A 12,658-nucleotide genomic window follows, 5' to 3' on the forward strand; every position below is an offset into this window, starting at 1 on the left:
GTTTAAGGCAGCTCCTATGCGAACGTTTCCTATTGTGGCTTTTAACTGACCCTCTTGTCAATTGCAATGCAGATACTATCAGGCCAACAAGTCCACCAGCCATCACGCCCTGGCAGCAAAAGCGGACACCCTCAAAGATGAGATGGATGAGGCCCTGAACAAAGTGGAGATCTGCAAGGTACTCACCAGCTTCACTTCTTGCCTATTTTCTTTCTTAATGGTCCATGGCTGAGTCACAGGAGGAGGGGATGAGGAGGAGATGAGGATGGTTCATTCCTCCAGAGGCCTCTCGACCCGCTCAGGAATCTGATGAATGGCCACGAACAAAGCTCACTATTGAGATGTCCTTTAAAAGACAACGGTCGCTGTCTGTGCTAATGATGGTCACTGGGGCCCAAAAGCTGATTCAGGATCAGTTCTCGCCTCAATAGGTTGCAATGAATAAAGCGAGCTTGTTGAGTAGGGAGTCTGTACCCAAATCAGAGATGATTTATAGGGATAGGAGTCTAGTCTTGGAATCTTGCCACTAGAAATAGGAGAACAAGGAACCAGATGGAAGCTTTATGGAGACATTAAAGATACTAGTTCTTGTTTTATTTGTTATGCACATTGTAGGACATATAACCACTCTTAACAGTTCCTGCATGTAGGATTGGCTGGATCATAATGTGATCTCATGACACATCAGGGAGGTGCTGCCATTCATATAGTTGTTGTTTTTTTCATGATATTAATGTTAGATTAGTATAATGGCCCCCATCAAAGCCAGGTTAAGCGCGTGGAATTTATCGTAATTGTTATGCCTTGTTTCTCCAACTGTTGCTATACAAACAATATGTTGTCATATGAGTATATATTTCCGTTTTTTTTCTTTCTGAGAAATATACTGAGAACTAATCCTCTGGCCACTGATCTCATTCCTATTGTTCCTGCACAGGATCAGCTGGCTGCAGACATGTACAACTTCTTCTCAAAGGAAGGGGATTATGCCCGCTATTATGTCACGGTATGTACTAGTGGGAACCTTACTGTAGGATCTCACTCTGTTGGTGGAAGAGACTATATGTCTATATGAGTATGTGGAATGCATCCAGGCTTGGGGATACGTGGGGATAATTTACAAGACGATAAGGAACAGTGTGGGTTTGGAGTTAACAGGGTACTGGAGCTAGACGCATCTTAATGCTTTAAATGTCAAACCCTGAGTCCCACGGTCATAAGGTTTTAAATGGAATTGAAAAACCTGAACATAGGAGCTTTAATTTAACAGCTTTTTGTGGGATGGGACATGCATTTGGAATTTGACTTGTGGTTGTTTTTCTTTGTTTCCAGTTACTAGAAGCCCAGGCTGACTACCACAGACGATCACTAGCCGCTATTGAAAGAGTCCTGCCCAACATTCAGTCCCAACAAGGTAATGACAACAGGGCCACACAGTGCAGTCAGTTGCTTTACTGGCACTGCTAAGGTCTGGTGCTGGTTTTTATGAACTCCGGCGATCAGGTGCCAGCTACGTGTCCACTCCACTCCACGTCATGAGCGGCGTTTGCCAAATGTAACCATGAAGAGGGAAATTAAATGTGACCCTGTGTAACAAGTCAATTAATTCTGCTTAAACTCACTTTGTTCTGATGGAAAGCATATCCCTCTCAGATCGCTCTCTGTAGAGTGGAACTGCAAAAATTCCCTTTGTAATCTTTTACATATGACATGTGAGACCTCCTTAGGTAAGAGCGTTTCAGTGTAGCTGATTAACCTGAAGTGACATCGGCACTACTAAGATGTGGAGCAGTCAGGAAATGAAAACACATGTGGAAGAGAACCTCATTATGTCATCACTAAAAGCACGAGCTGGTGAAACCTATTAGCTGTTTTTCTGTGGAACATGAAAAGCAGGAGATAGACTGCATCTGTGCAGAGGAGCTCTTTTACTGAAGTGAATTGACCAATAGTTTTTGCTATCTTACAATTTGCTGGGTAGTTTATTTTGTGCCAATCTGATACGAAAATATCTATGTCTCTAGCTATTACCCTAAGTTTGAATAGTTTTTGGGTTGAATTTGGGGTTTATCTGTGTTTTACATCAGTTATAGTCATCTTGTGAACAACCTTCAAATGAAGACTTGTATAAGTGGCCATCGATCTCAACGTATTTGAAATCAATATGGCCTTTTCTGAATGCAATCTGCTCTCCGCTATTTCCATCAAATGCTCATTAGCAGATATAAACAGCAAAAAGAGGAAGATGGTAAGAGCCTTGACGATAATGCACTATGGAATATTTGAAAGGGAGGATGGATTTAGTGACTTAACCATATTTATTTCTGGTTCATGTTGAAATCCCTCAATGATTCTATGACAAGGCCAAACAAAACAAGAAACAAAACATGAAACCATTTATTTGATCTGGGGTTTGTTTATGTATACTGTATATCAAAGAGCGGAGTGCTAATAGAGAAGTTAGATTGCTGCCCCCCATCCCATTTCTGTTCTCCTAGTGGGTGTTGCACCATCTGGAGGCCAGACTGTGATGCTCTCTGTGTCCACCTTGCTGTAGACTCGTGGACGGAGCAGCCGGCCTTCGGCTCAGCCCTGGAGGACCACCTGAAGCGTAGCAGCAGGGACATCGCCCTGCCCATCGAGGCCTGTGTGATGATGCTACTGGAGACGGGCATGAAAGAGGAGGTACACCACATCCTCACACCTGAGCTATCTGCAACACACAGCATGCAGATGCACATCAGCAGTTACTCAAACAGGATGCATTCTGTACGCTCACGGCATATACCAGCTGATAGATATAAACACTGAGTGTTCATGCAAAAATACTTGAGAACGCCATCTACCAAAATACAGTACCCCTTTGAGCATACAAATGTACACACAGCCAAGGCTTGTGAGTATTTTAATGGTCTGGGCTATTATCGCAGAACCTCTTGGCTGTTTGTCTTACTTTGCTCTTATGTCTCCAGAGAGGTTGTCATCTCCACCATAGCCTATAAAATTATTTCAAAATAGTTTTTACTTTTCTTTTCCCCTTTATCTTTTACATTGTGTGGTCATCATTTACTGGTTCTGGCTAGACACACAAGTCTGTCTGCGTATCACTAACATGAAGAATGATGACTAAAGTAAAAAAATGCAAATAAATTTATGGAGCTAGATGTTCAGTTACAGAGGTATAGGGAATGGAGTTTCTGGTCAGGATCAACATTTAATCCAAGCCCCAAAGCCTTACAGCCTTGTAGTCTGAGCCAGGAACCAATGCTGACATCCTGGAGGCAAATTCTAGACAGGCTAGAATAGAAAAAAGGGTGGGTGGGAGGTTTTAAGTTCTGACTGGCTGGTTAAGAGTCCATAGAGCAGTTCTGTGAATCCACAGATGAAGGCTCAACATGTTTAAGGGCTGATTCATACCAGGTGCGTGGCGTGAACTAGGCGTGTCAGTTGCGTGTAAGTTGCGTGTCAGTTGCGTGGCGGTTGCGGTTGGAAACGCCTCCATCACGCTTGCGTGTCGTGTGAAAAATAGGCGTCGCTCCTATTTCTAGCGTGCGTGGCTCGAGACGTGCGTGTCACACAGGCGGTGGGCAAGCTTTAAACTGTTAACATGGGAGCCGAAATAAAAACGGACACGCCACGCAGCTAACATGCTCACGCCACGTACCCGATCTGAAACGGCTCTAAGAGGTAGGCACAAGCTAACCTGCTTGCTAAATAAGGCACTGTATGTGGCAACGGTGTGCTGTAAAAGCAATTTCCCTTTTCAACCCAGAGCATAAAACCATAGTGAATAGTTTCGGTGGCTTGTGAGACCATCAAACATACCATAACAGTCCCAGTAATGACAGATATGCTTATGTCATGACACTTAAACTAAATAAATTCAGTTGTGTTATCAACACTGGCTATCTATAGGCTAGACATGCCTTAAAAACATTTAAAAACAGAAAGTAGGTTACACCAATAAGGGAAACGTGAACAAAACATTGAAATCTACAGTAACAACATGCAGCTATGCGTTTGCTGCTGTCAGTTACTCAGCTTCTTCTTTCCCCCTCGAATCCAGACTACTATTGTTAACTTTAGATCTGAAAAGAGATCATTTCCTCTGGATGCAGGCTTGTAGAAAGATGCCTTGCACCTTCCTCTTTAAGATGTGAAAGCCTGATAATCAAAATAGAATCTGTGCTGAATTAATCACTTGGCACGCCATGTGTACTCGTCAGTATTAATAAATGTGTTAACCCAATGTGTGAACTGTTTGTTTGTTCCTCAAATTTCATCGTTCAGGGACTCTTCCGGATTGCAGCAGGGGCCTCCAAACTGAAGAAGCTTAAGGCAGCCCTGGACTGTTCCACGTCCCAACTGGAGGATTTCTACTCCGACCCCCATGCCGTAGCTGGTACGGTCCAACTTTAACCACAACCTTGAAAATGCATTCAGTGAAATATATAGCTGAAACTTTGATGAATTATGCTCACCATCTTTGATTTTGGACCACATCCAGTCTCTGTTTTGTGGAGCTCATTAATGAGTTGTGATGGATTTGTATTTGTATTGTAAAAAGCTGACTTCAATGGTGGGCACATAATGTTCCCCTACTATGCAATAACTTACTATCACATACATTTAATCAGGCACTTCTCTGCTTCACTGATTGTAATAAATGGCATTGCCATATGAAATTGCCAATGCCCCCAGTAGTGACCCAGTAGAGTGTATTAACAGCCAGGAAATGGGAAGACTCGGGTTGGAACAGCTGTTAAAATCAAGCGAAGCAGCCTCTCATTTCCATTGGCTTTGGCTCTAAACACTCAGATATTCCACATTGGCTTGCAGTCAATCGTTTTATCCTGCTTTTATCTTTCCTTATTTCGTTCTCTTATTCCCTCGCTCCTCTCTCTTCCTCTCCTGTCATGGCCGTGTCTGCAGGAGCCCTGAAGTCTTACCTGAGGGAGCTGCCTGAGCCTCTCATGACCTTTCACCTCTATGATGACTGGATCCAAGCCTCAAGGTAAAGCCATGTTGTTCCAGCATGTCTTGAGTACTGCCATAGTATGCATCTGTGTGTATGTGTTTGGGTGTGTATTGTATATATTATATATGTTCATGTATGCAGCATCAGGTGTGCATTTGAGAAATATGTGTCTGTGTATTAAATAAACATCTCTCTCTCTTTCCTCTCTCTTTCTCCTCTCTCTCTCTTTCTTTCTTTCTTTTTCTTTCTTCCCCTCTCTCTCTCTCTCTCTCTCTCTCTCTCTCTCTCTCTCTCTCTCTCTCTCTCTCTCTCTCTCTCTCTCTCTCCAGTGTTCCAGACCCAGACAAACGGCTCCAGGCGCTATGGGTGACCTGTGATAAAATGCCAAAGCACAACCATGCCAATTTTAAGTGCGTCTGCATATGTGTGTGTTGGAATCTGTTTGTGTGTTTGTGGTGGCAATTCCTGACAACAGGACATCTAAAATGTTTGACTGCCTATTCTGACTGAAGATTGGACTGCCTATTTTTTAAATTACTGGTGCTTGATTAACTTTCCTACTTTATTTTAAACATGCTGAGAATGGAAACACATGATACAGTTATCACCATATTCAGTCATACAATCGAGTTTTGAGAGAGGCCTTTTGTCTTCGATGGGAAGAGCCAAAGAAATCTCCATAACTCTTGCCAACATAGTTTGGAAACATGAAATGACAGAAAAGAAAAATCCTGACTTGTCTTGTTTGTCTTGTTTTCTTCTGCTTGTTTGTTTGTTGTTTCCCCAGTGGGACTCTTGTGAATCCTAGCTATTAAGTTAGAGTAGTCAAGGTATCAAGTGCATTAATTTCATGGCACATTGCAAGTTACTGCAGAGCAGATGTGAGAATCACTCCACAGCCAAATGTCATAGCTTCTTTATGAGTGTCTGAAGGGTTTGTCTAACAATTGATTCCCAGGCTAGAGTGTATATGTGGCTGTTTGTGTAGTGTCTCACATAATTGTAAGAGTACATTTTTGTCCTCAGGTATTTGATTAAGTTCCTGGCTAAGCTTGCTCAGGATAGTGATGTCAACAAGATGACTCCCAGCAACATTGCCATAGTGTTGGGACCAAACCTCCTCTGGGCTAAAACTGAAGGGTAGGATTCTTTTCTCAGAGTACATGGAAAATATCAGTGATGAAAGATACCACACAGACAAAATCAAAATGAGTGTGTGTGTGTGTGTTTGTCTGTCTGTCTGTCTGTCTGTCTGTCTGTCTTTCCACATACTGTCACCCATGGCTTGCAGTGTGTCGTCGCAGAGTCTCGGTCATGGCCTTCTCTGTCCTCTCTCCCCTCAGATCTCTGGCCGAGATGGCAGCAGCAACCTCGGTCCATGTGGTAACCATCATCGAGCCCATCATTCTGCACGCCGACTGGTTCTTCCCCGATGGTAGGACCCATCTGCCTCAGAAATCTCCCTTGAACTTTTCTCTCTTCTCTGTCCCATGGTGATTGCCCCACATGATGATTTATCATTGGTGAAGCTATATTTTAAATCATTTGCATTTCTTTGTTTGCAATGTCTGCAATACTCATGTAATTTATTGCAAGGCCATCATCCTCACTCTTATTTCCCCTCTGTCCTCAAATGACCTTTGCCTTAGTGCCTGTCTGGCCAGACCTGTGTGGTCACTGTATGCATGATGTAGGCCAGTGGGCACTGAGCTGTGTCGGTATGTAAATCGATCACTCTCAGATGGTTTGAGAGAAGTGCTAGCGACTAATGTTAGCACCCATTGGGTTTTAGCTCAGTTTTTTTCTCTTCCAGCCCTCTCTTATGGTAGCTTCCTTCCAAGCACACTCACTGCCCATGTCCAGCATTGTTGGTTCTCCTCCTGTGCCAGATACTTCCACGAGCATCTAAGGCAAAGCTGCGTTTCTCACTCTCTCCGCAGAGGTGGAGTTCAACGTGTCGGGCATGTTCACCGCGCCCTCGCACCCAACCAGCCACCCTGGTTCCCCCGGCCCCCTGGACCCCGAGGTGCCCCCCACCTTGGAGCGTCGGCGGCCAGGCAGCGTGACCGGGCCCCCCGAGGGCGGCGGCGGCGGCAGCAGCAGCAGCAGCAGCAGCAGCAGCGAGCCAGCGCAAAGACAGGTACCCGTCCCAGCCGCGGCTGCGTAGGCAGGACTCGCAGCCCGCCGCCAGCGTCTCGGCGCTGTACACGGTGGCCAACGAGTCCATAGTCGTGCGAGAGACCCTCGCCTCCCCCGAGTCACACGTCTGACCTTTGACCATTTGATCTCTTGACCTCTGTAAAAGAGAGGGTTTTGAAAAGAGAAAAAGGATTTTTTGATGGCTTGTCTTGTTGATTGTGTCCTATCGACCACTGTAAACTACAATGAAACACAATAAAAATGGAGGTGTCTTTTACTCCCAGTTGCTGATGGCTATTGAAGAGAAATCATTAATTGTGGAAAGGTTTATGCGTGTCACATGCTGGGTCCACCATCAATATCGCTTTAAACTATAAAAGATTGCTGAGTCAGGGTCTTAGGCTTGGCCAAGCTCTGTTAGTGCAGGTGCTGGGTGCAGCCTACTGTAAATGATCAATGCAGTGCTTTATGAGGGTAGCACATATAGATGAATCATTGTTCTCATTGGTGAAGCAGATTAGTTGGCTAAATATTACAGTATTATATGTACCGTAGTAGACGTGTTTAAAAATAACCGGAATGATCGAAATGATCAAATGTGTCAGAAACTAGCATCCACGTCTTGAAGGAGTTCAAAGGTTGTGAAGTTGTCATGTGGCCACTCAGCTGCTGTAAAGTCATAAATTCAAGCAAGTCAGAGAATCTTGCCATGTTCTGTATGCTGCATTTCTGTCAGTGTTACTTATTAAGTCAATACATATATCCAACCACACAGACTTTTGATTATTTATTAATTGTTTTCTCATTAGTGATATAGAGATACAGATTCATTGAATAATCATGGCTAAGAGACCACAGTTGTGTTATATAATGAGGTAGTGCAAATTTAAACTAATAGATGCCGCTAAAGTAGGCCTCAAATGAAGAAGAACCATGATATGTATTTGGCTGTTACAAATGTCAACAGTGTCCCTCCCTTGATGCCCTATGTCCAGTTAAACCATAGATAAAGGCTCTCCTCCTGCACTCTGCATATGTGTGAGTCTGTGCTGTGCTTGTGTCTGTGTTGCTGTCGTGGCAGGAGTAGTTGTGTGTCTCTTTCCCTCCCTCACCTTCCTCCCAGCCCTGTGGTGTCCTTCTCCCTCTCCGCCTTATCTTCTTCTGTGGGTGTGTTCTGTTGCTGTGGTTTGGGTGTGTGTACTGGCATGAGGTGTGTGTTTGTGTTTGTGTGTGTGTGTGTGTGTGTGTGTGTGTGTGTGTGTCCTCACTCACTCCCTCCCCCACCTCTCCTCTCTAGCCCCGCTAGCAAACAGCCTGAGTCCGTGCGTCGAGTCAGCAACTCAGTCCGAAAGCAGCCGCTCGCCTCGCCGCCCTTCCAGCCTCCGCTGCCCCCCTCCGCCGAGGAGGAGGCCGAGGTCAGCCATGCCCAGGCCAAGGCCTCCCCGCTGGGCTGGGAGGGCGGCCAGGCCGGCCCGCTGCTGTCCGCCGGGGCTCTAGCGCTTCAAGCTGTGCAGCAGCAGCTTCAGCAGCATCTCCAGCAGCAGACTGCTGAGCAGGAGAGCAGGTAAGGAGCTCCTGCCTGGCCCTGATATGCCCTCTGGTGGTGATGATGATGGTGGCGGCGTCTCTTGATGGTCATCTGCCGCCAGGAGCGGAAAAGATAACGTGTCACTCCGGGTCCCCGTCCCCGTGACTTTCCAGAGCCACCCACTGTGGAAGTGCTGATAGTGACTGAGTCATAACGTTTCCTTACACTCCCCATAGCGATCAGGCTTCAAATCATCCAAAAATACTGAACTCAGTAGCTCGCTAGCACTCTCTAGTTAACTTGCTGACAATGAAAGCAAGTGAAAAGGAGCCTGTTGTTTTAGCAATTGCTAGTAAAACATTTTTAGATCAGTGATGGTTATATCAAGAAAACATTGTATACCATTGTTTCCCAACCTTGGGGTTGGGACCCCATGTGGGGTCGCCTGAGATACTGGGTATCTTACAATTGACCAGTACATTACATTAAAATATACATACATCAAATAAAACATATTTTAAACCCCATGGTATCCAAGTTAAGTAACTAATCGGATCCATCATTACAATCTGGCTTCGTGAAAATAAAGTTACACAGCCTGCATGAGATGTTTGATTTATGTAATCATACTTGATCAACGTTCTAAACAAAGTAGCAAAGCAACCAGATGCACAAAGCTAGCCAAAATAATTAGCTTGCTAGGACATTTGGGGAAAACCAAAGTACCACTTTCGACTGGATGTTACAATAGAGATGTTGTGAATGATTGGGGTCACCAACATTTTGTGACATCCAAAAAAGGTCACCTTCCAAAAATGGTTGGGAACCCCTGTTGTATACAGACACATTTGTACACCATTGGCCCTCATTGTCAAGATCCTACAGCATTGGTCCATTCTTCCCATGTAAATCCCTGGATGGATTAGTGGATGGATTAGATAGTTAGATGGATAGAATCATCAGACCCTCTTAAGAAGATATCACATCATTGGTTATTTTAGTAGTACTTAACTCAGCCATGTCACGTGATATAGATTCGGTCGAGTCATTTAGTTTCGATCGACTTTCACCTTCACTCCTTCCTCCATTTGAATCCATTGTAATGAATAATCCATATTGTAATTTTAGTCATAGCATTTCACATGTCACAATATCCACATGAAGAACAAACATGTCACCCAGATTTGCTCAGATGCTTGTGAATGAATACACCCAGTGGGTTGAAGATCATGAAATTCTGAATGGCAAGTGGCACAGCATTCACCAAGTCTCTCACCAGTGCTGCTCCTAGATGACCTCGTTCTCCTCTTCCTCCCAGCACCCGTCCTCCTCCTCAGCTTTGGCTGCCTCACTGTAGCGCTGGTATCCACTTCCATTCACTTCCACTGTGTCCGCTGTACCTCTTGCTGCTGCTTTGTCTGTGTGCTTCACTAATTCTGTGTGTGTGTGGGTGGGGTGTGTGATTCGGTCTCCCATGACGTCCTCGTGTGCTCTGCCCCGTCACTCCACCCGTGTCTGAGTCACTTCTCCATCCCGCTCTGCTGTGGGGGCACGATGTGGGTTAGACTGCATGTCTGCTATGACTGACACTAGTGATCAAGCATGTCTGTCACTCAGGTCTTCTGCGTGGAAAATGCATACACGTCTGTCTAGGATAATCTAGTGACTCTCCAAGCACCTCTACTTTATTATGCTTGTATTTTATTGCCATCCATGAAGCGATAATGTCACACTGATGTTATCATTGTAATCTGATGCATACTGTAAATACAGTGTGTGGGACTAACACTGACCCTAACACCCGTTTGCCGTGAAGCATGTCGTCTGACCAGTGTTGGTTCATGTTGATGGTGTGTGTATGGTTGACCACATGCCGTGTTGTGTCCTGCCTCGTCTTGTAGTGTGGGTAGTCGGGAGATGCCCCCCCCCAGCCCGGTGTCCACACCACATCCCCAGAGGAACGGGCCGCCCGGAGGGACCCCGGGTCAGCTGAGCTTTGGGGCCCCAGCCGCCGGCTCCAAAGGGCCCAGCCCCGCACCGAACCGCAGAGGTGAGTGAGGCTGGTGGTGTGCAGGTCGTCTACTGTAGCACTGTATGCCTTTTAAAATGAGCACGTTGCAAATGACCTCATTAAAAGAGGCCTTGTTGTGATACATAAGATTCCAGTCAGCATCTTTGCCGATGTTTTATGACACATGATTGTATGAGATGCAGAGGATATTATATTTAGCTACTAAATGCTCCTTATGTTCAGCTATATCTTAGATGTGAATTTCAGTGAATTAATTGTTACATAGTAGCATGGAATTGTGAAGCACCATTAACTCCAGTGACTGTCACTTTGACTGTCTGTGTGTTTTGTCTGTCTGTCTGTCTGTCTGTCTGTCTGTGTCTGTGTGTGTGTGTGTGTACAGGTACAAAGAAGCAAGCCCCGGCTCCTCCCAAACCCTCCCAGACGGCCAGTAGTCAGCCCCCTCCGGCCTCGTCCACCCCTGCAGCCTTTCCATCAGTCACGCCCTGCAGACCTGCTCCCTCTCCCAACCCCTCCTCTGCCCCGAGCCCCGCCCCGCACCCTGTGGCCACACCCCGCCGCCAGGCCAGCATACAGGGCCCCTTCCAGTCCCCCAGCCACCCGCCCCCTCAGCCCCCACCGGGCAGCGGCAGCAGCAGCAGCAGTGCCGAGCCCGACCCCTCTCCCCCCAGAACCCCTACCCCGCCGGGCACTCCTCCCCATGATGGTGGCGGCCACCAGACCGGCTCGCTCCCCAGGCCCAAACCCGCTCCCAGGCCCAGACCTCGGCCTAGCGTGCCACCGCCACCAAACCCGCCTACCAATGGAGTCTGCGGTTCAGCTTCCAAGGTCATAACAGGTAAAGAAACTTAATGATCTGTGCTTGTACTTTTAAGTATTAACATGATTGTGTATACTTGCATACTTACCAAAAATCAAAACATTCAAGAACTGAAACACAAAACACACATGCCACAATGTCACTTCTCCTTCTACCACAAACAGTCACATACTTAGAAACGTATGTGCACACACACACACACACACACACACTCTCGAACAGTTTGGAAAGATATTGTTGTGGACCCAGGACATGTTTTCACTTCTGCAGTCAGTACAGTCAAACCAGAGGCTTTCATAAATGGATCCAGTAGCAGGAGGTGTGAGTGTCAGGTTTCACTATCAGCCCCTCATCACTGACTGTACACTCTACTTACTCTGGACTCATTCTCCTTGCAGACCCTCTGAGCTAGAGAGCCTTGTGTGTGTACTGTATGTAGCACACTGACTGCCTGCACCAGGATTTCATTGGTATTACAGCTAAAGAGTTAAGTTATCTTTGTGCAAAGTTGGCCGTTCTAGACTGGGTCCACTCAAAAGCAACCTATTTATAATTAAAGTTGTATGTTAACAGTATATTGAGCCAAACTGATCGTAGAGTATTTGTGTCAGACATTCATCTAATTTTTTCCTTCCTTCTTGATCACATCCATGTACTCACTTAAAATGCTGAGAAATCACATCTACTAAACCACTATTATTTTCTGGAACAGTGGAAAACACTTACATAACTGTTATTCCTTCCCATTTCATCAGAATGATTATGAAGAGGCCTCGTTATTTTAAAAAACTTAGAGAATAAAGAGGGGCAGAGTAGACAGGCGTTCCCTTATAACCATACATCATTTATCTTTTGCATCACAACTCCTGTAAGCATGCCTTTCATGGTTAAAGATAATATCATGTGATGGGCTTCATGGAAGGATTTTGCATTGCCTTTCCAACGACCATGGAAAAGTGTCATCGTGCCAGAACCCCCACCCACCCTTTCTCCATCATTTAAAAGTTCTCCCTCTCCTCTTATCACATGACTCCCCTCCCATCAGTCTGCATGTGTATAGCACCACCTTCTCTCCTCCATCCTTCCATCCACCTCATAGCAGTAACACTTTACAGCCATCTCCCCAGAGCTCAGCTCCACGCTTCTCTTGCGTGGCGCGTA

At 45.7% G+C, this 12,658-nt stretch overlaps 1 protein-coding gene across 2 annotated transcripts in view; it reads left to right on the forward strand.

Annotated features, from left to right (window-relative positions):
- arhgap17b (Rho GTPase activating protein 17b) overlaps window positions 1–12,658 on the forward strand; it is a 28,046-nt gene that overhangs the window by 12,531 nt on the left and 2,857 nt on the right. The window contains exons 7-19 of one of the 2 annotated variants that reach the window (XM_048244699.1): window positions 73–178; window positions 938–1,006; window positions 1,333–1,414; window positions 2,558–2,685; window positions 4,291–4,402; window positions 4,933–5,014; window positions 5,308–5,388; window positions 6,005–6,118; window positions 6,322–6,413; window positions 6,919–7,040; window positions 8,644–8,681; window positions 10,547–10,695; window positions 11,060–11,515. In XM_048244699.1, the coding sequence (XP_048100656.1) occupies window positions 73–178; window positions 938–1,006; window positions 1,333–1,414; window positions 2,558–2,685; window positions 4,291–4,402; window positions 4,933–5,014; window positions 5,308–5,388; window positions 6,005–6,118; window positions 6,322–6,413; window positions 6,919–7,040; window positions 8,644–8,681; window positions 10,547–10,695; window positions 11,060–11,515 (1,631 nt within the window). Of the gene's footprint in view, window positions 1–72; window positions 179–937; window positions 1,007–1,332; window positions 1,415–2,557; window positions 2,686–4,290; window positions 4,403–4,932; window positions 5,015–5,307; window positions 5,389–6,004; window positions 6,119–6,321; window positions 6,414–6,918; window positions 7,119–8,643; window positions 8,682–10,546; window positions 10,696–11,059; window positions 11,516–12,658 lie in introns of those variants that run through there. The other variant, XM_048244698.1, reaches the window with a different exon arrangement.

Source organism: Alosa alosa, chromosome 6 (assembly GCF_017589495.1).
Source record: "Alosa alosa isolate M-15738 ecotype Scorff River chromosome 6, AALO_Geno_1.1, whole genome shotgun sequence".
NCBI lineage: Eukaryota > Metazoa > Chordata > Actinopteri > Clupeiformes > Clupeidae > Alosa > Alosa alosa.